This window comes from Gordionus sp. m RMFG-2023, chromosome 3 (genome assembly GCF_954871325.1).
Source record: "Gordionus sp. m RMFG-2023 chromosome 3, tfGorSpeb1-WG-v2, whole genome shotgun sequence".
Classification (NCBI taxonomy): Eukaryota; Metazoa; Nematomorpha; class Gordioida; order Chordodea; family Parachordodidae; genus Gordionus; species Gordionus sp. m RMFG-2023.
Window position 1 is genome coordinate 18,721,899 of NC_088777.1, and position 26,407 is coordinate 18,748,305.

Consider the following 26,407-nt stretch of genomic DNA (forward strand, 5'->3'; position numbering starts at 1 on the left):
AGAGTCTCCGCCATCAAGCAGTAACAGCTTTTATGGAGTTAGAAGAGCCGATTTTTTGCTATTACTGAAATATCACAATGGCCTGAAAGAAATATTTCCTCAGAAGCAAGAAAATTATTGGATTCAATGCTTATTCCAAATTTTTTTTCTCATTAGAATGTATTATTTAATTATATAACTATTTTATGTATTACATTTCAAAAACATGAAATTGACTTGATTGAGAAGATGAGAAGAGAATAGCGGAGAGCATTTTATTAGAATTCAAGGAAATTAGGGCTAATGATGATGAAGAATTTCATATTTTATATGTTATTGTTAAGTCAAAAGCAGAGCTATACGTGTTTAATATTTGTCTCCCTCGACTTGCAGCAAGGTAAGCTCATAGTTAAAACATTAATATAGGATCAGTAGAAGTGTATATCTTAGATACAGATGCATTTATAACCCAAATAAATGAATGGTTTTTAATTCATCATGCAGCACTTACCAATCTGCTATTACTTCCATAAAAGTGGAAAAAAAAATATTTGTTGGATTTTTATCAAGAAGATGTTAAAGTATCTTATGATGCCTTATTAGCTGAATAATTATGTTTATAAGATTGACTATGGTTGTTATAGTCTCAAAAAATGCTATGGATGCTCTGCATTATTACAAACACATTTTAGATTATATTCCCGATTTAATAAAAGGGTTTATATATATTAGCAACTCTTCCCATTAGTAAATAAACTAATGAGAGAACATTCTCTTTTTAGGAAGAATAACAGAGCCCTGCAGAGGTACCATTTTCAGGGCACGGCCCGGATTTTTTTAAAAATTTTTACGGCCCAGCTCGGGTTTTTTTAAAAAAAATTATGAGCCATGGCCTGTTTTTAAAATAAAATTTTCAGGCCCGACCCAGATTTTTTAAAAATAAATTATATTTATTTTTGATTTTTATAGCTAATAATAACGATTTCAAATATAGGCTGCTTTAAAATATACAGCCCGGCCCGGATATTTTTAAAAAAAATTTAGGCCCGGCCTGGGTGTTTTTTTTTAAATTTCGGGCCCAGCCCGGGTATATTTAAAAAATTAAAATACGGTCCTGCCCCGGTCTCTGAAAAACACCAAGAAGTACAACTTCTGAAAGTAGATTGAAAGGTTTGGATCTATTGAATATTCATAGGCATTTGACGAGAAGCATGGATGAGATAATTGAAAAATTAGCTCAATTCCAACGGAGATTGGATTTTATATTGTAAATATATAATATACAAAATACAATTATTCCTAAGAAACATTTTGTGTATTAATTTATATTTCTAACATTTAAATTTTTTATACTTTATATATAAATTTTAAAGGCTCAAAAAATTCAAATTTCTATTTTGGGTCATTTAAGTGATTCTTAACATAGAATTTTTTTTATAATTCACATTAATTTAAAATTGTGTATTAGAAATGGTTATTAGTCCTAATCAGGGTTGGCAAGTCGGTCAATTGACCGGAGGAGTATTTGACCTGTCAAATACGGTCAAATACTCTAAAAAATTTAAAGAAAAAATAAATTAAAAATATGTTTAAAAAAGGGAAAAACGATGTAAATACATGTGATCACAATGTTTGCTTATTTTTTGGGTCCACAATCAAGAGGAGAACTCACTAGTAGTGAAATTAATGAAGTATGTGATATAATTCAAGAATTAGCTATTTTACAAGGTAGTGATGACCAAAATATTTTAAGTGATATAATTAATTTCAGAAGCAAAAACAGCATGTTTAATATAGCAAATTATGTGGAAAGTAGTAATTTCCAGAAACAATCAATTCCGACCTCAAGTTAATAGATTAAACTTTGTCTACCCTGCCCATTAAGAGACTAACAATTCCTAGTTCTACTTTTTCTTTATAAATATTTTGGTCGATTTGGGTTAATATTTTTATGAAAATAGAAATCGATTTAAGATCTAAGACATCAGGAAAATTAATTAAAAAATATTAAAGAAAATGATAATATTGAATATGAATCAGAACAAGACTTTGATACAGATAGCTACACGTAGTTATTGAATGACAATGAATTTAAAAAATTAATATTATAGATTCATTTTACTATTATATTTAAAAATAAAGTTAATATTAACTTAAAAAAAATATATTTGAATTTGACCACATTTGACCGTATTTGACCGGTCAAATGCACAACCCTGGCCCTAATGAATTTATGCTTGATATTTTTAAAAAACAATAATATTTCATAAAAAAATTTAATGAAGTATATAATTTTTGATTATTATCACATGTCTGCCTTTCCTATATAAAATTTAAATAATGGTTTAAATATAATTTCAAAATATTCAGATACCTGCTAATATTTTATTATTAAGAATACACTATATTCAATCAAAAAATGTAAATAAGAATTATTTGATAAAAAAATGTGGAATATGATAATGAAGTATACAATTTATTTTGGCTAAAATGTTAATTTAAATCGGCTAAATTTGAGTCATTTAACAACACTGATTTTAGCCTAAAATAACATGCAAAATTGAACTCTATATCATTTTGAGTATTCACGACTACAATAATTGTTTTGTTAATTAATAATGAAAACTAATTTAAAATATTCGTCTTCTAGTTGACTCAAGTTCGTAGAACTATTCGTCCTCTAGTCGACTCGAGTAAATAATTCGTATTCACGACTCAAGTTAGAAGTCTAAAGTTAAATAATATAAAAAGCAGAACAAATATCTTAAATAATAATAACCAATTTGAAATATTTCTCCTGTAGACGACGACTCAAGTTCATTATTCACCTTCTAGTCGACTCAAGTATATAATTCGTATTCAAGACTCAAGTTGGAAGTTTAAAGTTAAAAATGTAAAAAAAAACAGAACAAATATAATTAATAATAACTCATTTAAAATATTCGTCCTCTAGTCGACTCAAGTACTTAGAACTATTCGTCCTTTAGTCGACTCAAGTATATAATACGTATTCACGAATCAAATTAGTAGTATAAAGTAAAAAACAATTGTTTTGCTAATTAATAATTAAAAATAATTTGAAACATTCGTCCTCTAGTCGACTCATGTTCATGCCTCAAATCGACTTGAGTTTACCACTAGAGTGGGCTTAATTCACGACCCAAGTTCATAACTTAAGTCAGTTTGGGTTGATTATTTCGATCCAAAACTTGGCTCAGTTATCGACTAAGTCGAGTAACAACACTAGCCATAAGCTAACCGTCAACAGGGGCCACGAGTATGGAATCAGGTCTTAGCCTGAATCGCGTTCGGTCTAACAGAAATTTATTGGCTGCTTCGCCATCTGTTAGATTGTACCGAATGTAGTGGGTTTATAGTAATTCCTTAGATAAAAGGAAGTAAGAGCTAGTGATCTGCATCGGGCCTAATTTTTCAAGTCCAGCCCGGCCCGCAATATTTTAAAAAAAGTTTTACCCGGCCCAAACCCGAAATTTTTTTTAAAAAGTTTTGCCGGCCCAGCCAAATCCCGAATATTTTTGAAAAAAATTACCGGCTTGACCCGGCCCGAATTTATTAAAATATAGAAATTAATTTTTATAATTATTCAAAATATATGATATATGTTTATGGGTTCCTTTCCTATAAATAAAATAAATATTTTTATTTTACAGAAAAAATTCATCATAAAATTGAAAATTTAGATATATTTAAAAATATTTCTAAGGCCCGACCCGGCCCGAATTTTTTTGAAAAATATTAGGCTGTAGATTTCTAGTAAGAGTTATTAGTTCAATTTATAAAACATGGAATATATGATTCCACTGGCAGAATTCAAACTAATACTTTAATACAAAGGTTTCTTTTATTAAATTTAAAATTATATCAAAATCTTTCTATAAAAAAAATAATAATCGCCTTTTATTTCTTTAAATTCTCTTTTAAAATAATAATAAATTAAAACGTTATTAATTTATCAAAATACAAACACTTTCTAACATAAATCACTATATCCCTCTCTCATATAAACATGATTACAACAGGGTTTATTAATTATGATGATTTACTGAGCTTTGAAATGGCACCCCTGTCACCGACAAGCAGTCGGGTGCTAGGATATTTGTCCGATCAACAAAAATGGATTATACAAAATGTAAAATGAATATGAAAGCTAGGGCGTTCCCTCCAAACGATGCGCACGATGTAGACTTCCATCATGTGAAAAGTAAAACAAAAGTTAAATCTAAGAAGACACGATTTGCAATGTGGGTCAAAAGAAAGATTGATATTGCATGTTTACAGGAGGCGAAATGGTACGGTCAAAAAACACAACTACTTGTAGATGGCTTTAAACTTTATTACAATGGTTTTGTGAACAAAAGAAATGGCGTTGGTATCATCTGTAGCTAAGATATCTCGACAGTGAAAGAGTCAAGAGAATCTCCGATAGATTAACGATAATAAAATTCTGCGTTGGCCAATCAATACTACGCATCTTTTCAGTATACACTCCTCAAAGCGGCTGCAAAGACGAAGAGAGAATTTTAGAAAAAGCTATGATGGAAATCCCGAAAGATAACATAGTTATAATAGGCGGAGATCTAAATGCTCATGTGGGAATGACAAGAGAAGGGTACAAATACCACGGCTATTTTAGATATAGAGAAGTAAACGAAGGAGAGGATGTATGAGATTTGCCCAAGCATTTGATCACCTCATTTTCTTCAAGAAAAGGGACAAACACTTGATAACACCGGACCACGTGATTCCGTTAATATATATTAAAAAATAAATGGGCCGTATTTCATTTTGGTCGTTGTTTAAAAAGTGAACTAACGTAATATAATATTACCCGAACAAAATACCCAGTATTAATAATTAAACACCAACCCAAATCTAATGTTTGGTAAAATAATGTTTACACCTTATTTTATAATGTCTCAAATATTGCAGGAGGCAGATGCGTAACCAAGGGATGGGAAATTACCCCCCCCCCCCCTCCAACACCATGTGAAATATGTTTGTTCTCGTAAATATTATTTTAAGCTAATAATTCCTCCCCCCCCCTATCCTTTGCACACATCCCCAAAATATATATAATATAACACTATAAACAATAATTTGAAAGAAAAACAAGTAAAAATTAATTATTTTTTATAATAATTATAAAGAATATTTAGAAATAAAAATTCAAAATTATTTTTATAAAAATATACAATATAGCCAAATACAATAAATGAACCTAAAAATCTCAATAAAGTTTATGTTGGGAAACTCGACCAATAGTGCCCTACAGGAAATGGATATGCCTGTGGAAATGATCCAAAAATAGAATTTCTACCAGTGAAATATAGAAATAATTCTAGTCTTCAATCAACTATTTGGTGTAACAGATTCTGAAGAAGGAATATTAGCTTTTGGCACAGGTTAATCCAAATTGAAACTTTAGACTAGAAAAATTAGTTTTTCATGTTTATTTGTTTTGTTTAAAATCTATATTTAAAAGGCAATTGTTTATTATTGGTACAAAGATCAAATAAATTAATGAAAAAATGTACCATTATAATTAAATTTTTAAGCTTAGGAAAGTTCACTAAATAATTTTCACTTCTTAAGCTGCTAAAAATATATAATAATATTTAAAAAATATTTATAGAAATTGTTTGATTGAAATAAAAAATTAATTCAAATCGTAATATAATTCAAATTAATTTTTATACACTGTAAAAATATAATTGTAGCTAGTGTAGCATTTTTTCAATATATTAAATATTTATATTCATCTCATTTATTATCTTTATATGATTATTTCCCAAATATCATGTTTAACTTATATCAGGCACTCCTGTGGAAATTTTAGACTAGGGAAGCATTTTTGGGAAACTAAAATGCCTTTTAGACATGAATTTTAGAAATGATTTATTACTGAAGATGAATAAAAATTTAAGCCGAATCGGGTAATTTATATAAATTTCCGGTGCGAAATATTATATTGTGATATTTTTTCAATACAATTATTTCTTTATTTAAATGGCGTATTATAAAAATTGATGAATTATATAAATAACTTGCGAGATAACTGATGACCTTTGAAATAAAACTGAATGTAACTTGTAACGAAGACTACTTTTCAAAATAACTTAATCAATACTAATGAAGTCTTGTTTTTGACGTTTCATAACAATTTATTTAATATATATTACAAAATTACTAAATATTCTATTTAAAAACAAACAAAATATAATGATCAACTTTAAGGTGGAACCATAATTGTATTTATTTGAAGGAGAAAAAGAAAATATCTGTGCTGGTATAAAAATTTGAATGTTGCTAGCAAAAATCCCATTGTTGGCAAAACGATTGGCGTGAAAATGGAGTTATTGAGTTTATTAAAAAACTATATATTATTATAAAGAAAAATCTAAGGGTGATTATCAGGTAGTGCTAAATCCCAATCGGTCTAAAAAAAATAACGGAAGAAATATAAATATTTATAACTTAATGATTGCACTATATATAGATATAAATTTATTGATTGAATGTATAAGATGTTCCATATAAATTATATCCCAAATTTAATTTAAGTGCGAGTACATATATTAAAATCACACAGAAACTAGCGACTTATGTGGATCGTTTGAAAGATGAGGTTATATATAATAGAAAAAGATCAAATTTTTTGGTCCAAATTAATTAAGCGATTGCTGTGTTGAACTAAATCGATTATAGAAACGCGGCCTTTGTCTTCGATAAATTTGGCTACGGACAATAGTTCCTCATCGGTGATGTATATAAATTTGCCTCTATCGTCAAAAACTCCATTCATGGTTCCTACTTTAACCAAATCCTCGATTCTTTGAATCACGTCCTTTACATTGTTCAAAAAAGTATAATATAATACAAATAATATTTTTAGTAATCATAATCCAATCAAAAATAACCACTTAAAAATTCTCGTAATACATAATTTTAAGATAAAACACAAGAAATTATTTTTTAAATGAGCCATAGGAATATTATACTGTTAAAAGTATGTTTTTTTAATTTAATATAAAATGAAGTAAACAAAGAATCTTCTTAATTTTAAACTCATATATGATTTCATTCATCTAAGGGTGTCGTTTAAATCCTTTAACTAATCATTCAACATCATAAACAAAGTACACATATTAAAGGTGCATATTGTTCATCATACCTTTTTCTTCTAGAAAACTTCTTTAATATACCTAAAATTCAATATGCGAATAGATCACCCATTTTCAAAAATGAAAATCTTTTGGCTGAATGAACTTAAAATTAAAGGCCTATTAGAATAGCTTTTAAACTTAAAGTTCTCGACTTCCGGCTGGCTAGAAGCCACTTTGCCATGTAAATACGGCTGCATCGCCATTCGCCTACCCTTGTGATTATCTATATCGGCCTTAATTTTTATCTAACCTTTCTTGCTATAAATTCATCAATCTCCAAACGAAGCCCTAGACATCCGGGATAAAAATTGCCCACTATCTCATGACTAACCTACCATACACACAAATATACTCCACTTGTTGCCCGTTCCGTTGAGTACCTCGACTTACGAACAGTCATCTTGTAATCAACCTCAAATGAATCATCTTTGAAGCGAAAACTAGCTGTGAATGACTTGAGAAAATACCCAAGGAATTGCCCTCCCTAAAATTTATCACACTCCACCTAGTCTGTTACACAGTAATACTTTATAATTGCGTTAACGATGCTAATATAAAAATAATGGGACAGTAAAGACCCCCACCCTGTACATTGAAAATATTTCGCAAACGCCAACCCCGCCAAAAAGTCGTCACCAACATTATATTACAAGCTTTCAAAAGGGCTAGCATACCATATACATTTCGAACCAGTAGATCTCCTCAATGATGGTTTTAAAAAATCAGATATTACTTTAATACTTGGTCTAAAGTCCTTCCCCTAGCCTGGGACTTAACTTGTATTGAGTTCCCAACTGGTCATTAACACTTTGCATTGGGCCAAGTCGAAACCTTAAAAAATAAATATTCCGAACTTCAAAATGCAATTTTTAGTTATTTACTAACTCCTTTTTAGTATCATTATAAAAATAATCCTCCATTTGTATTAAAAAATAATATATTTTTCACTGTAATGCAGCTTTAGATTTATTAAATTTAAAAAATACTAATTTTCCTCACATTTTATATAGGTATGTACATTTAAATTAGAGATGCACCGGCTATTGGAAAGCCAGGCACAAAATCTTTTGGATTGTAGTGCCAGTTCCATAAAATGACCGGCCCTAAAAACAGGCGATAAGAATTTACTTTAAATTTTGGCACCCCTCTTTAAAATATTCCCATAGAATCTATGCCCATGTTAAAAAGAACGTAGAATTTATCAATTTTATTCAGAAACCTCGCGAAATAGCTATAGGATGAGTGCAACCCAACCATTTTTTCGGCGAAATGCATTTGCCGTTAAGTTATCATGTTATTTCCCGAAAATTTCTTATCGCGGTTATAGTATAATTGATTAGTATTTATTTAGTATAACGTCAATTTGGCGCAATGACAATTCAGCGCATGTCAATTCATATATAAGAGGATTTAAACCTTGCTATAAAAGTTAAATTTTATGTCAATATTCTTTAAATTTAATATAAAATCATTTTGTTAGTGCATGAATTTTTCAAAATTTGATATTTTTTAGAAAATATGTTAATTATATTTCAAAATATTTTTTGGGTATTTATGTCGTAGAGGTTTAGCAAATCTTCAAAACTTAAATCATTTATAAATTAATTTGTTTAAATTTTGCAGACCTGATGTTGTCGGAATAGTATTCCAACATGTAATAGGGTAGGGGGGATAGGTTCTTAAATCGCTAAAACAAAAATCGCTAAAAATTGGGAATCTGGTTTATATCTCTTAGAAAATTTTAAAAGTAAATTTGAAATTAATATTAATAGATGCTAGTGGAGTAAGTTTACTCCACTAGCATCTATTAATATTATAGCATCTATTAATATTCATTTCAAATTTACTTTTAAAATTTTCTAAGAGAAATAAGCCAGATTCCCAATTTTTAGCGAGTTTTGTTTTAGCGATTTAGATATAATTACTGTTATACAAAAGTACATTTCAAAATAAAATAAAGATATTTTTAATAAAGGTTTTAATAAAGGTTTTAATAAATTTTTTATAATTTTATCTGTTCAAAAATCATAAATATAAAAGTTATTTAAAAATTGAAATATAAAAATAATATAAAACCAATTACGAAGAACTACTAATAAAATATATAAAAATTGAAGTATAAAAGAAATTAAAAATTTTTTTTTATTAACCATGTTTTATCGTAAACAAAATATAAAGACGTTTAAATATGTGGAATGCAGTAATAATTATTTTTATATAATTTTAATTGTACTTATTGGATTAATTTATGTATGGAGAAAAAATAAATTAAAGAGTATATTATAGGAAAAGATTATAATGAATGAAAAAATTGATGAAAGAAAAAAAATTATTGATGATATATCTAAATTTAAAGGTGACATAAAGGAAATATGGAAAGGAAATATCATTAGCGATATTAAAAAAGAAATTAATATCGTTAGATACTGTAGAAGAAAATAAATTTGAAAAATTAATGTGGGAAATGGATAAAATTAAAAGAAAAATAGGAGAAGAAAAAAATAAAGGGGTGAAAACAAGTAAAATGGAAATAAAGAATAATGAAATAGAAAATTTTAAAATAGAGGAAAGGGGAATTAAAGAAGTAATAATAAATGAATTGGAAAAATTAAAATTGGAAATAGTAAGAAATGAAAAAGAAAAGAAAGAAATGAAAAGAAAGGAAATTGAGGAAATAAGGAAGATATTGAGGGAAGATTTTGAACGTGAAAAAAGGGAAGAAGAGGAAATAGAAAATAAAAAGAAAAAAGAAATGGATAAAGTTGAGGAAAAAAAATGGAGAAGGAAATTTTTAAATTGGAAGTAGAGAAAATGGGAATAAAAATGAATCTGAACATATTTATGAGGATAATAAAAGAGAAAATATTTATCAAAGAGAAGGTGGCAGAAATCGACAGATAATAAAAGGGTCAAATAAACCATGTTTTATTTGCGGAAAATATGGTCATATAAGCCGAGATTGTAAAGAAAGAATTATGCAGAAAGCTCTACCAATTGTTTGTGGAAGATGTGGAAATACGGGTCATAATACGGAAAAATGTTATGTTTCAGTTTTTAAAATAGAAGAAAATATACAAAGCGTAAGGTCATGTTTAAATTGTGGAAGAACAGGACATACTTAGGATAAATGTTTCAGAAGAGAACAAACAGGTATCAATGCGTTTCCATCGGTAGCGTTTCCACTTGTTAAAAATGGGTTACCAGGAACGAATATTAAAAATGAATATAATAATGTAATACCTAAAGTTTATAAATTATGGCCTAATAAGCAAATAATAAATGATAGTAAAACAATTAAATGGTACTGAAATTGTGGTTTTGGGAAAGGTAAATTTACCAGTATTAATTAAAGAGACAGTGTATTTTTTGGATCTATGGATACTTAAGGAAGAAAATGGTGCGATTATGGGGTGGGCTTGGATATCAAAATTTGGGTTAGAGAATAATTTTTGGGATATGTTTCAAGTAAAAAATAAAGTTAATGAAAATATAAAAATACCGAAAATGTCCGTAGAGGAATCAGATACTAAAAACGTAGAAAATAAATTGGTAAAAAATATGGTTTCAGAAAATATTGAAAATAAAATATTGATGAATAATAATCAGGAAATTAAAAAAATTCATAATTTGGAATTAGATATTGTTTCAAAAACTGATGATGATTTTAAAAATTTGAAAATTAAAAATAAAATAATGAAAGAAGAAATCAAATTAGAATGTAATGAGAGAAATGTAAGGAATGGAGAAATCGTTTGTGTAAAAAATAAAGTTCAGATTATTGATAAAATTGAAAATTTAGTAGATAATATTTTGGAAATTAAAGAAAAATGTAAAAGCAATAAGTGGAGAAACCCGATCTTTTTTGAAATTGTAAATATTAAATATGACGAAAATTATATTAATGAAATGAATAAAATTGTGGATTTGAAAATCGACAATGTTTTGGAAGCTAATATTGAGGATTTTAAGTTGGAAATTGATAGTAAGGAATTTGAAGAAGAATCCGAGTTAGAAAATAGTTATATAAAATGTGATATCAAATTTAGAGCGGGAAAAATTGCCTGTATCACTAAAATTCCCGGCGAAATTTGTAAGAAAAAAAATGGAAAACGAAGATATGTTAAAGGAAAAAAAGTCATATGAAAATTTGAAAAGGTTACGAAATACGATTTAGGGGTTAAATATGAAAAAAATTTTGAAGAAAAATTAGACGTTTAAAAGAGGGATATATATACCACAGTATTATGCAATTCGCAGGGTACCTTTCGAATGGAGGGCCGAAATGGAAAGTGAATTAAATAATTGGTTACGAGATGGAATTATTTGCCCTATTGGTAATAATGAATGGGCAACACCATTGTTCCGATGCGGAAGACCAATGGAAAGTTGAGAATTTGTGCGGATTTTCGTGTTACTCTAAATCCATGGGTAGTTGAAGTAAAATACCCGTTACCATGAATTGAGGAAATTTTAGCGAATTTAAGAGGGGCAAAAAATTTTTTTAAAATAGATTTTTCATGTGCATATTTACAATTACCTATGAAAGAATGTACAAGGAAATTATTGACAATAACAACGTTTAAAGGATTATTTACTTTTTGTCGGTTACCGTTTGGGTTAAGTATTTCAGCCCCAATTTTTCAGCGCACTATGGCGGCAGTTTTTCAGGGTTTGGAAGGAATTTTTTATTATATGGATGGTGTTTTAGTGACGGGAGTAACGGTTGAGCAACACAATCAGAGATTGGAGGAAGTTTTCATAAAAATATGAGATAAAGGTTTAAAAGCGAGTCGTGAAAAGAGTATTATGGGAGTAACTGAAGTTACATATTTGGGACATAAAATAAATGGGACCGAAATAAGGCCCTTAGATAAAAACTTAATGAGTATTGCAAATATGAATAAACCTACTACGAAAACGGAGGTAGGGGAGACCAGGGCTAGTCGGCGCAATTTGTGTCAAAATCATCATAGCTCCGAAAATAATGATCATATAAGATCTTACAAACCAATAGATACCTTAAACATCTACCTATAAATATATACTGTTATATTTTTTAAATATTTAATAATTATTTTTCTAGAAAGGTTTTAGTAAAAGTCATTTTTTGAACCTAGTAGCCCCGAACCCGTGGTTAGTCGGATCATCGATGGGGCTAGTCGAATCAAGTGGTTTATTAGGCTTCTTATGGGACAAAAAAAAATTTTCGCAGATTTTTATATATAACTATGATACTTTATTTATATAATATTCTATTTATAATTATAACAAATAAAATAACAATCTTTTTTGACAGAGAACTACTCTACATTGAAACAATTATGAAAACTTTTATAATACTGTTTACATATAATACACACATCTTTTATTAATGTTTATATTTATTAATAATAAATTTACTCAAAATTTATCTAATTCTATATTTAAATATATAACATCATTTGATTTTATTATCAGGCTAAATATAATCTGATAACTAAAATGTTCATGTCCAATAAAATGAATTAATTTGAATCATGTTATATTGTCAATTAAAATAGATATATATATATAAATATTTGTTTGTTAGGTATAATTCATTTTAAATATATTGATATTATTATCAGGCTAAAATTTATATGCTAAAATGTTCATATCTAATAAAATGTATTAATTTGAATCATATTATATTGTCAATTAAAAAAAATATATATATTATATTTGTTTGCTAGATATAATTAATTTAATTAATTGATCTTATTTTTATAATAATTTAGTTTATTTTTATTTTTATTTCTTTTCTTTTAATATTTTTATCGTTATAATAAATTCACTTAACAAGAATTCACCTTGAAAATAACCCAAAAAACGAATCCCTAGTAAAAATTGACTTCTCTAACGCCTACAACACTCTTTCGCGCAACACGTTCCTACATTCAACTTGCTTCCATTTCCCAGCTTATACCAAATTTCTTTTCTCTTGCTACCAATCACCAACAATCTTACAATTCAACAAAGAAAAGATACTTTCTGTTGAGGGTATCCAACAAGGTGACCCTCTCGGATCCCTTCTCTTTAGTCTTGGAATCAATGACATGATAAAATCAATAAACTCTTCATGTACTCTATCGCTCCACGCTTGGTATATTGATGATGGAATCTTGAGTGGTCCCAGTAGTGAAATTGCCAAAGCAGTCACCATAATTAAAGAAATGGGCACAGCCATTGGACTTTCGCTTAACCAGAGCAAATCTGAATTCTCACTTTTAAATTCTAATGCTCCCAACACTCACGATTTCAAATTCACATCAAGCGTTGAATTAACACATCTAGGATCCACGAGGCAATAAGCACCTTTCTTCATTCCTCACTTGACATACTCCTTAAACTGGAGGACATCTTTACACTTCTTCCATCACACAAGTCCTTTTTTTTGCTAAAAAATTTCTTTTTTATACCAAGGATTCTTTACGCACTTCGGTCAACTCCAATTTTTAAATATCCTATTCCTCTCCAAACTTACGAAAAAGGAATAAAGGACTTAACCGAAAAAATAGTAAATATCAGATTCAACGAAACTGCTTGGGCCCAAGCAACTCTTCCAACCAAATTTGGTGGTCTCGGCATCAGATCTCCACTTGACTTAGCAACAACTACTTTCATATCGAGTAGTCTCTTGACAAAGCCAATAACCTCCGCCCATAATTCTAAAGAAGACCTTTCCTTAATCGTGGCTATGGATATTTGGAAAACAAGGATCAATGCTGATTCTCATCCCCCCACAACCCATAAACAGAAAGACTGGGATGCACCAGTGGTTGCTCGCTGCGTTGAAACTCTCTTATCTAGCATGCAATCTACCGACCGCACCCTATTTTCTTCCTTGCTCAATGGTACGGGACATGAGTTTCTTGAGGCCATCCCATCTACCAATCTTCAGCTTCAACTATCCAACAATGAATTTACCCATGCCATCGGCATTCGTCTAAATTGTTCCATCACTCACCCCCACATCTGCTCAGGGTGCAACTCGCCAGTTGACTCGAAGGGTAGACATAGTTTACATTGTCGCTCCTGCAATGGACGATTCATCAGACACAAGCAATGTAATACAATCATCCAACATGCTCTGAAATCCGCCCAAATTCCTTCCACGTTAGAACCACAGGGTCTTTTTAGATCTGACGGTAAACGTCCTGATGGGATCTCTCAAATCCCATGGAGGAGAGGCCAACTTTTGGTATGAGACTATTCCTGTATTGACCCCTTGGCCCCATCCAACCACGCCATCAACATCCTTGACCAGAAGGAACAACTTAAAATTTCTAAATACACAGAAATAATAAACGATCATTGCTTCATCCCAATCATATCAACCACTCTTGGCACCTTCGGCAAACTCGGCTTAGCATTTTCCAAAAAATTAGGATCACAAATCAGCAAACTCTCAGAAGAACCCCGAGAGGGTTTTTTTCTTCGTCAACGATTATCCATAGCGATTCACAAAGCTAATTATATCAGTTTCTATGGTAGCCTTCTAGCCAAAGAGCTATCATAGACAACGCTTACGTCCCTTTTTCATATTTGTTTCCCTGCATCACACCATCTCCGTTCTTTTTTTTAATAGTATTATTATATATTTTTCAAACATTTTTAAATATATTAAATTTATTATAACGATAAAAAATATTAAAAGAAAAGAAATAAAAAAAATTGATCTTATTATCAGGCTAAAATTTATATATGCAATATATATAATATCTGTGACAATATATAATATATATTCACAATATGTAAATGAAGATTTTAGTTTGCAAGATATTTATATAGGTCTGATATTATATTAAAATTGAAATGTATTATGAAAAATCAATCACATTAATAAATTTATATAATAATTATTATTTAATATATTACATTTATAAAATATTATATTATGATTATCTGTACAATATATAATATATTATCACAATATGTATATGAAGATTTTAGTTTGCAAGATATTTATTTATCTCTGATATAAAATTGAAATAATCAATCACATTAATAAATTTATATAATATAATAATTATTATTTAATATATTACATTTATAAAATATTATATTTTAACCTGTAATAAATGTTCTTAATGAGATATCATTTTCATACAGTTTTATAGTTTCTTCATAATCTTTTTTTAATAAAAAATTTTCTATTTTGAATTTTGCATATATAATTGGGTACCATAATAATATAATAAAAATTGACTGATTGCGCCGACTAGCCACGATTCTACTAACCTCAATGGTGGTAATATTACTAATTTGATCTTAACATATATTTAAGCATTATATATCAATCTAAAACTTTCCCAAATATTAAAATAGATATTTAACTTTCATATAATGTTCATTTTGTCATGTTTAAACTTTTAATTTTTTAATACAACCTAATAATATAAAGTGAAAATATTGTAATTACGTCAAAAACATGTCATAACGGATAAAAATTTAAATAGCTAAATATTATAAATTATTTTCATCCCCAATTATGGATATTATAGAATTCTATTTTAGAATTAAATTTCAAATTTTAATCTTTACTGGATTTAAAATAAAATCCTTTGAACCGACAAGCCCCTTGCGCCGACTAGCCCTGGTCTCCCCTACAATCATTTTTGGGTATGGTAAATTATTATCATCGTTTAATAGAGGAATTTGCTAAATTGGCTGCGCCAATATATGAATTATTAAAGAAAAATGTACATTTTAAATGTAAAAATGAACAAGAAATGGTGTTTATAGCATTGAAATTGAAAGTGGGAAAGGAACCCATTTTGATATGTTTTAATAATGAATTAGAAGTAATTTTATCGGTCGACGCATCCAGCAAAGATGTGGGTGGATCATTGTTACATTTAATGGACGGAATTGAGAGACCTGTATTATTTTTTCGAGAGTATTTCGGGATGTAGAAACACGATATTCGGTGAGTGAACAAGGAGCATTAGCTGTTATTTTCGGTCTTAAAAAATGTGAGAATATTTAATTGGTAGGAAACTTGTGGTATACACGGATCATAACCCGTTGATTTATTTATTTAAGAAGGACAATAGAGAATTGATGATATCACATAGGCTTCAACGGTGGTTATTATTAGTAGGTAGTTTTGATTTGGAATTAAAGTATAGGCAAGGAAAAGAAAATCATTTGCCAGATGTTTTAGAGATTGGGAGTTGGTGAAGAGACCGATGAGAAACTATCAGGTCGAGATAGGAAAGGTGATGCGGCCTTAATTTGTACTTTAGCTTGTGGTTTAAGGGGCGGTCCCACCACATGGGAGGATATTAGAAATTATACGTTAAAAGATAAGAAAATGAAATTATTAAAATTGCAAATAATGGGGAAAAAGCCATGGAATGTCGGTGAGGACAAATTCAAATGTATTGAAACTGAGTTAACGGTGGTAGACGGTTGCATTATGAGAGGGCATAGAGCTGTTATACCGAGTCAGCTGAGAGACAAAATTCTGGAAATATTATACGCTGGACATCAAGGGATTTTGTGAATAAAACAGTGGGGAAGGGAATATGTTTGGTGGCCTGAAATGAATGGGGAAATTGAAAAAATTGTGAAGTCTGTAACGCATGGGCAAACCTGCCGTAACGGGATAAGAAAAGTGTTTGGCCGAAAGTAAATGGAGCTTAGGAAAGAGTGCATATGGATTTTTTTGAATGTAATGATAAAAAATTTATTTTAAATGTAGAAGCTTTTTTAAAGTGGATTGAATTAGAAGAGGTACATGGTTTAACTACGGGAATTGTTATTAAACATTTGGAAATTATGGTCTAGATTCGGCATTCCGAAATGGGTGGTTTCGGATGGTGGTCCGGGGTTCGTGAGTGAAATGTTCGGAAGTTTTTGTTTGAGAAATAATGTGCAACATATACTGGCACCACCGTATCACCCTAGTTCTAACGGATAGGCAGAAAGATTGGTGGCAGTTGTTAAGAGTTGGTTGAGAAAAGTCAAAGAAGGCAAAGAAGAAATTTGGATTGCTCATTTATATTCTAATAATGGGGTTGGAAGGGATGGTAAATCTCCTTCAGAAAAAATGTTGGGAAGAAAAACTAATACTTTTTTAGATATGTTGAAACCTGTTTTGAGAATTTTAGAAATTGAAAATAATGTGGAATATAAATATATATTTGATCAAATGGTCTGGGTTAGAATGTATGGGAGTGGTAAAAAATGGGAAAGGTGAATAATTATTGAAAATAATGTGGAATATGAATATATAGTTGACCAAATGGTCTGGGTTAGAATGTATGGGAGTGGTAAAAAATGGGAAAGGGGAATAATTATTGAAAATAATGTGGAATATGAATATATAGTTGATCAAATGGTCTGGGTTAGAATGTATGGGAGTGGTAAAAAATGGGAAAGGGGAATAATTATTGAAAATAATGTGGAATATGAATATATAGTTGATCAAATGGTCTGGGTTAGAATGTATGGGAGTGGTAAAAAATGGGAAAGGGAAATAATTATAGAAAATTTAGGTAAAAAATTATGTAAAATCAGATTGGAAGATATGATGGAAGTGCGTCGCCATAGAGATCAGTTAAAATGTCGCAAATAAACTTAGTTGATAGGTATATACGCTAGGTTAAATTTTCTTTTTGGTGTTGGGATGGGTCAATGTAAAAAAATAAATCTTATAATTAACTCATAAGAAACAGCATGGGATTATTGAAATTGAATTAATATGTATTTTTTCGAGGTTAAGTTTGATTTAAAAGAAAAAATATAGTAAAAATAAAAACAAGAAATAGGGTATTTATTAATTAGGGTATAGAAGTATATTTATTTAATGCGATTTTATGAAAAGGAATTGAAAAGAGGTTAGAAATAAAAAATATTTTTAAAAAAATTTTTTTTATTTCTAAATAAAATAATTCAATTTTAAAGAAAGTTTTGGTTCTTAATTTCTAAATAAAATAATTTAATTTTAAAGAAAGTTTTGGTTTTTTATTTCTAAATAAAATAGTTTAATTTTAAAGAAAGTTTTGGTTTTTTAATTTTAAATAAAATAATTCAATTTAAAAGAAAGTTTTGGATTTAAAATAAAGTTTCTAAAAAAAATAAAAAATATGATGACTTTCTACATAAGAACGCCACAATCCATAATACAAGTGAACCAGGCTAATTTAGGGATTCCATTGGCTGATGCCTGGTTAGTATTTAATACAGCAACAAGGCATGATTACACCCATGCCCTAATTTTCAATAAATGAACGAGGGGCTCCGTATACATTACCTACGACAAACAATTATAACGCAATTATAATGGGAGAAGAAGATGATTTGACTCAGTATTCGATGATGAGAGAACACTCACGAACACCCTTAAGCAATATCCAATATTATCAGTTGCAACAATATTCGAAAACTTTTTATATATTAAAAAATAATGAAAAACAATATCAAAAAAAAAATTAATTATAATTATTTCATAACATCTCACCCTTTCATTTGGGATGAATTATAGGCTTAATAAAAAAATGTTTTGCTTAATTATTTGTGTTTAGTTAACTGTTTCATCTGGGTCTCATAACAGTGGTCACAATAATTTTACTGTTTCCTCAAATTCTCATATCATTAATCGCAACAATTTAATAAAAGAATAAAAAATGCTTTGCGTAATTATTTGTGTTTAGTTAATTGTTCCATCAGGTTCTCATATCCGTAGTTACAGTAATTTTACTGTTTCCTTAAATTCCCATAGCATCAGTCGCAACAATTTGAATGTGAGGAAACAGTAAAATTACTGTATTTACTGATATGAGAACCTGATGGAACAATTAACTAAACACAAATAATTACGCAAACAATTTTTATTCTTTTATTTAAAATTTTCTCATATAAAAATAAAATAATATACAAATTAGAAAACTTTTTATATATTAAAAAAAAATATATATAAAATAATAATCATTTCTTAATAAAAAAAAAATAATTTTTGAAAAACGAAATCAAAAAAAAAATTAATTATAATTATTCATAACATCTCACCCTTTCATTTGGGATGAATTATAGACTTAATTCCTAAATTTTCATCCTCAGGGTTTACCAATAGCATGCTATCTTTTGTATTTCTCTTAATGACGCTTATGCTTCTGACGTTATAAGGTGATCATTTACCACAGATCCTGTAGAAAAAATTGTTCTAGGTTCCCCTGGTACCTGTCTCATTAAGTTGCTCGTACTAGGATTTGAAACAATTCCCTTTGCCGCGAAACTAGGAACTCTCCATACCCCTTTTCTCGGTAACGGTCCATAATTCGCCCGACAGTCTACTATTTTATGCCCCAGTCTACCACATAGAAAACATTGGATATTGCTTAAAGGTGTTCGTGATCGTTCTCTCATCATCGAATACTGAGTCAAATCATCTTCTTCTACCATCATAATTGCGTTATAATTGTTTGTCGTAGGTAATGTGTACGGAGCCCCTCGTTTGTTTATTTATTGAAAAATGAGGCTTGGGTGTAATCATGTTTTGTTGCTGTATTAACCATTTATCTAACCAGGAATCAGCCAATAGACTCCCTAAATTAGCCTGGTTCACTTGTATTATGGTTGTGGCGTGCGTATGTAGGAGGTCATCATTATTTTTAGAAATTTTATTTAAACCCAAAACTTTCTTTAAAATTAAATTATTTGCATACATATACTGAAAATTTTGCCGTGAACTTTCAAACTACTTATAATAACTTATATATTTTTTTCACATATAAATTAAAATATATAAAAATTTATGGCGAAAGTGTCTTAAATTCAGAGTAGGTACTGTATTAAAATTAAAACAAAATACAGCACTGCTTGTTTTATTAAATCTTATGGTTTTAATTTTTTTTTATTTCAGGCGAAGCTTTTCAGAAAAGTTTATAGGGATGATTTATTTAAATTATTAATATGTCTCTGCTAAAGTACTTTATTTTTGATAAATAAACAAAAAAAATAATTACCCGGCTGTGGAAGTTTCTATGTTTAAATAGAAGTGATATATATTCAATTAAAATTAAGACAACAAATGTTGCTCTTAATTAAATTTGCTTCGAATTAACTGCGCCCAATTATCATTCACCCAAATGACAATGCTGAAGTATTTCTAGGCCCAAATGACCGTGACTAATAATCGCAAGCCGATTTATCGTGCGTCAAAATGACATGTAGACGTTTATTTTATTTACTCTTAAAAAAATTTGATTTGAATATTGACCAGACTAAATCCAAGACCAGTATCCTACCGAACATGTCTAAAAGTCTAGAACCATAATATAATATACTGTAAATATTTTTTTGGCCCTTCTATGAAAATTCCCTCAGAATCTATATGCTCGAAGTTGGAATAGGTGATTTCTGTCGGAAATATTAGAATAATAAACACGGGCTCAGTTCAGTATTTGCAATAAAAATCGGTATTCCCGATATATGGATCTCGTTATATCTATAATTTTACACAATTTTTTAAAAATAAAATAGTAAAAATTCCAGACAATAGGATATATATATATATTAACCAGAGATGCACCAATGCCATTTTATTTGCCGATACCTAGATACTGCTGGGAATTGGGCCAATGCCATTGATACTCATATAAAAAAAACATATACAATAATTTAATCAATTTTTTTTAAAATGATCAATATTCATAAAACACTTTATGGATATGTGGATACTTCTGCATATGACATTTGCGATAGATTGTAAAGGTCTCATTGAGCTCCTACGTCATCAGTCCAAAGAGTTTACAGATCCCTTTTATTAATTTTATAGCACCTTCTCCGAAAGCACCAAGGGTATCGGTTACTACTGGGATAAAAATAAATTTCAATGGCTGATAAGAGTAACTTGAACGCTACAGGGAAATTAATGCAGATGTAATCCGCAAAGGTGCAAGCCATTAGAGAAGGGGATAAGTGAGATTTCGTCTGGTCTTTTTATGTAAAAATCTTAACAGATTAAAAATTGGAAAGGAATCGCGACATTAAAAAAATTAAAATATTATTGATAATTTGGTGAGGAGGGTGGCGTCCTTAAAATATCAAAGATTAGTAAAGCATTTCAAACATTTAGATTTGATTACATTTAACTAAATAAAGATCAAACTCTTATTTTTTAACACCTGATTATTCGTAAAAAATGGAAAACATATCAAATATTAAAAGAAAGAAAGAAAGAAATGTATCAATGATGAAATAAATATTATGAATTTGAGATTTTTCTTTCTTTTAGGTTGGATCGTGGTTAGTTTCCTTTTTTAGAAAAGCGATAGTCAGACAGAAAATATATTTTATTTCCTAAAAGCGAAAAGGTGATAATAAAAAAAACATGGAAGCACAAGAAGGTCAACTTTTTTTTAAATTATTTTATTTCTAAAAAATTCAAGATGTTCTAAAAAAACTAACAGTTTTAATATTAAATTATAAAAATATTTAATGCATTTTGCAAGAAAATATAAATTAGTTTAGTAGAAAATTGCATCAATCAAAGTTATTAAACTGACTTGGAGGGTTAAAGAACTTGGAATCGGCAAAAAATAAAAAATATTGACAGATACCGAGATTAGTGAATAAGAACGGTTCGTCCGTCACTAGCCTTTTTATTTTTTGGGATGAACCGTTTTTAGGACAGGAAATTTAAAAACCCGGACGCATCCTAACGAAAATTTTAGGAAGAACGCGTGTTAAAGCATATTTAAATAATAAAAAACATGAACAATATTCGAATATCATTTAAATATATATAAACACAGGCAAATAAAAATATAAGATATAAAACAAATGATATTATGAAATAAATCTTCTCAATCAATTATGATTTACTTGGAAATTAAAACTGTTCTTCATTCAGGAACGTTATTAAACATTGCACAATTTTCGAGATATATTCTAAATTTTTTTGCTTATGTCTAATGCTTTTGTCAAAACTCTTTAACATAACACCTATAAGTTTTGCATAGATAAATAATCAATTGCAATTCCAACTAAAAGGGAAAAGCAGCAAATTTATAATAAGATATAGTTAATTGGATATAGATTATAGGGCAAATAAACTTATAGCTGGTCAATACAAAATAATTAATAAAATTTATTTGATAATATTGAATTACCAGGTTTCAAATCCTCGTATAGAGCTTTAAAAGCTAGAAAAAAATTCTTTTCTTTTTAGTAAATCTAACATATATAACTATTATAAATAGTGAGAACTTATGATGCTTTTTATATTTAGAAATTTATTAAATTAAGAAAAACAATATACACTTCCTTAAATTAAAAAATATTTGCCATTTACTAGATAAGGATTTTTTTGAAAAATTAAAACCACAATTTTTGCATATGGTCAATTTGTTCTTCTTAGTAAAATATCCATTATAATCGAATTAACTATTTTCTTCTAATTTTTAATCTGTATTTTCACGTTCATCTTCATTCTGCATAATCAATAATATTCTCCTCTTCTATGTCTATTAAAAATTTAAAAATCATTAAGGAAATCACAATAACACTATCTAATGAATGCCTAATAATTATAATTAAAAAATCCGTCTTTTGGTCTTAAGATGGATACGTCCTTGGGATGCATTATAAAACAGAGGACCGATTTTTAGGATGGACGACCAATCTTTTCCAATTCACCAACTAACCAAAATAGTAAAGATTTGAGCCTATACCAACACTCATATTGGTGCATCTCAATAATAAACCAATATTATTGATCCAATAGCTATGTTTTATTTAACATATATTTAATAAATACCTGAACTTTTAATTTGAAATGAGATGCCAAGTCTTCCAATATAACAATTTTGTTTTCTTTGCAATAATTAATAAAGTCTTGCAGCAAGTTCACATTCTATGAAATTAAAAAGAAGGTTAAACTATACTTTTTATAAAAAAATTTCAATGAATGTTATCAAAAATTTACACAATATTTTTATTTTGTTAGATTACATACAATGAGGCTAAAATAATTATTTTTTTAAAACGTCAAACTTAAAAAATATCATCTAAAATCTCATTATGAAAATTGATTATCTAATCTAATATGGAATTTAAAAATCATTTTTAAAACTTTTAAACATTACATTGCTTGATATAACTAAACTAAATATAGTCTAAGGGCATGGGCTAGGGTTAGCCTATTTTTATATTGTATGGAAGTGTTCTTAAAATTTCAAAAATAATATAAATATATACATAGAATGAATTATTTCTTATTCAATTGATATTTTTTGATTAATGGTATAATAATAAAAATATTTTTTGAATAATAGTTTTCCATTATCTAAAATTATTAAGATTGACACATTCCTTGTATAACTTTTTAAGTTTTTAAATTTATTTGCACATTTGTTAATAATTTTTTTAAAAAATTCAATAAATATTAATTAATTTATTTAAGAAAATATGATTTTAAAGAATCTAATAATTGATTCAAAAATATATTAGCCAAAATGGATAATGATTTCTTATTTAAAGAAGCCTGGTCCAAAGCTGGCCAAAAATATAATGATTTTAAAAATCCAAGCCTGTTTAAAAAATTTTTAAAATTATTAACAGGTTGGGCTGGGTTTAAAAATCTGGGCTAGGCAAAAAATAATTTTCAGTTGGAAAACCATATAATAGAGTGTTTAATATTCATTTACTGCTTGTATTTTCAATTTCCCTTTGATATAAATTGCAAAATTATTTGAAATATAATTTTAAGAATTCCAGATTCCAAGCCAAAAAATTATCAAAAATATACAAAAATTAAATACCCAATATTGCAATTATTTAAGTAAATTCCTATTTTAGTATGCCTCTTTGGCCATTTATGTGTTTCTGCTAATTTTCAAAATTTTTAATAAAACTATATAGTAATTCTATGTTATATTTAGAAATAGTATATTATGATTTATAAAATAATACATTTGTATTATATTATACTTTATCAAAATCCAAGGTTTCATCACAACCTTCTTCTTGTATTTCAAATTCTTTTTTCCAATTTTGATATTCAATTTCTTCCTTTCTTTTAATCTCCTCCAAATTTCTTTTTTCTTCTAATTCCTGTCAATAAAAATATAAAGCAGTTAAGTTAATGTTAGCCTACAATTTGTTTTTCAAGTTGCTTGTTTTTTTCTTCTTCAGCTAATCGTTTTTGCTCCGATATTGCCTCCCGTTTTTTCTTTTCTTCCCTTTCAGAAATTTCTTGCTAATTATATTAAAAAATATACATTTATAAATATGAAGAATATAAATTTGACTAAAATATACAATACAAAAATTATTCATTATATCTATGCATAAATAAAATAATCAGCAAAATTTGTCAATTTAAAATTAACTACAATTTACATCAAATAATAATGTTTATGCAAACCTCTCTTTGAGCTTTTTTTTCAGCTTTAAGTTCTAATTTTTTCATTTTTTTAGTCCCTATTTTTTTATTTGGAGCCATGATATCTTCATTTTCGGATATATCGGTGTCATTTTCGGTATTTTCTTGGCATGTGTTCAGGTTACTTCTAGATGCCACTATATAAGTAATAATAACATTTTATTAAAAATAAATACTCTCAAAATTCTCGATTCTTGAAAGTCCTGTTCTCAAACGTTGCAAGCCCCTACCTCTGGTTCTATTACGAACTAATGTATGAATTTGATCAATTTCTTCAACATCATTGTTAACTGATAAAATTTTATTTGCTATGTAATAAAATATAGAATAAGTTACAGAATTTATATTACATTTAAAACTGTTCAATACAAATTTTATTAATATTATCGCCAATATAACCACAGATAAACTGATAAGTATCAAAATATTATAAACTGAGGAATCAATCCCGATTTCTTTCTTCATGTTTTTGAAATGTAAGAAATTTAAATACTTGGACAATTGATACTAGCATCTTTCACATGACCTGACGCTGTCAGAACTAAATACTGACATGAAGGGAACATAATTTCCGTCAAAAGGAAAGGATAAAGATTGCATGCTGTCACAGTATCATCTATTTTTGAATAAAGATCTGACTTAAATCACAAAAAACTACTCTACTTTAAAAACATAATCTACTGATAAAAAATTTGTGAAACTTATTTCTAAGAATTAATAATTTTAATTGTGAAATAGTTAGAGACCGTAAGTCGGGGAGGGGGAAGAATCATCTGAGTTCGATGGTCCGGGATTTTCGGAGAGGGTGACTGGGAGACCAGATTTTGTGGGCATGGTTATAGTACTAAAGACTACAAATAAAGAAAAGGGTAAATATCATCGGTACTTCAATATAAGGCGACCACAGTCCCTTAGTGGATCGTTCCATGACCGTGACGGCAACATCCGCACCACTGGATAGGGCGGATTTAAGTCCACAATTAATTAAATAAGGAAATATCGAACGGCATTCGCCGCTCCGCTGGATTAGGGCGGATTGTCCTAAATTAATTTGATAAATAAAGAATGGCATTCGCCGCACATCTGGATAAGGGCGAATTTAAGTCCTACGTTAATTTGATAAATAAAGAACGGCATACCCTGCACTGCTGGATCAGGGCAGATTTCAAATTTTAGTTAAATAAAATATAAGGAATGGCATTCGCCGCGCTGCAAGATTTAAGCGGTTTAAGTCCTAAATTAATTTGATAAATAAAAGTAACGGCATACGTTGAATTAGGACGGATTTAAAACTTTGGTTAAATAAAAGAGAGAAAAAAGGAACGGCATTCGCCTCACTCAGGATTGAGAGTGGATTTAAAATCTGCCTAATCAATGGTCGCCACGGTCGATCGTATATCGGGTAAGTAAAAACTAGTCTTAAATGATTTAGTGAATTTATTAAAATAAATTTTTTTTTGTCGTAGTTTATATAAAAGAATTAATTCATGATCATGATTACATAATTTTCACCTATATATATATACCAAAGAACTATTGTCTTGAAAAGAAATAACAATTCACAATAAAGAACTATTATAAAAGATTTTACACATATTGGTCATCCTTAAATTTGGCTTGAACCAGTTTTAAATGGCTTTTGGTCGAGAGAAAAATAAAAATATCATAACAAGGGTCATAGACGTAGCCAAGGGGGCAAGGCAAACGGAAATTTCCCCCCCCCCTTTCAGAAATTTATCACTTTTGTGAATATCATTTTAAGCTAATAAAAAATATCCCCCTTAGTTCTCCCACCACTCCCTGACCCCTAAAAATGTATGCATATATCCAGAGT

General features: G+C 28.6%; 2 protein-coding genes across 2 annotated transcripts; one reads left to right on the forward strand and one right to left on the reverse strand.

Moving 5' to 3' along the window:
• Positions 1-4,134: 4,134 nt before the first annotated feature.
• Positions 4,135-4,667, forward strand: LOC135926782 (uncharacterized). The gene is made up of 2 exons (XM_065462714.1): positions 4,135-4,369; positions 4,480-4,667. Exons 1-2 carry the CDS (start codon positions 4,135-4,137, stop codon positions 4,665-4,667), a joined length of 423 nt encoding a protein of 140 aa, XP_065318786.1.
• Positions 4,668-6,137: 1,470 nt separating this feature from the next.
• On the reverse strand, positions 6,138-25,074 carry LOC135926346 (DDRGK domain-containing protein 1-like). Its single transcript, XM_065462189.1, has 7 exons — positions 24,924-25,074; positions 24,750-24,881; positions 24,556-24,710; positions 24,286-24,387; positions 24,120-24,242; positions 22,948-23,043; positions 6,138-6,844 (listed from the first exon to the last, which is right to left on the reverse strand). The coding sequence occupies exons 1-7, from the start codon at positions 25,036-25,038 to the stop codon at positions 6,647-6,649; spliced, it is 921 nt and encodes a 306-aa protein (XP_065318261.1). The 5' UTR covers positions 25,039-25,074; the 3' UTR covers positions 6,138-6,646.
• Between the last annotated feature and the right edge of the window lie 1,333 nt (positions 25,075-26,407).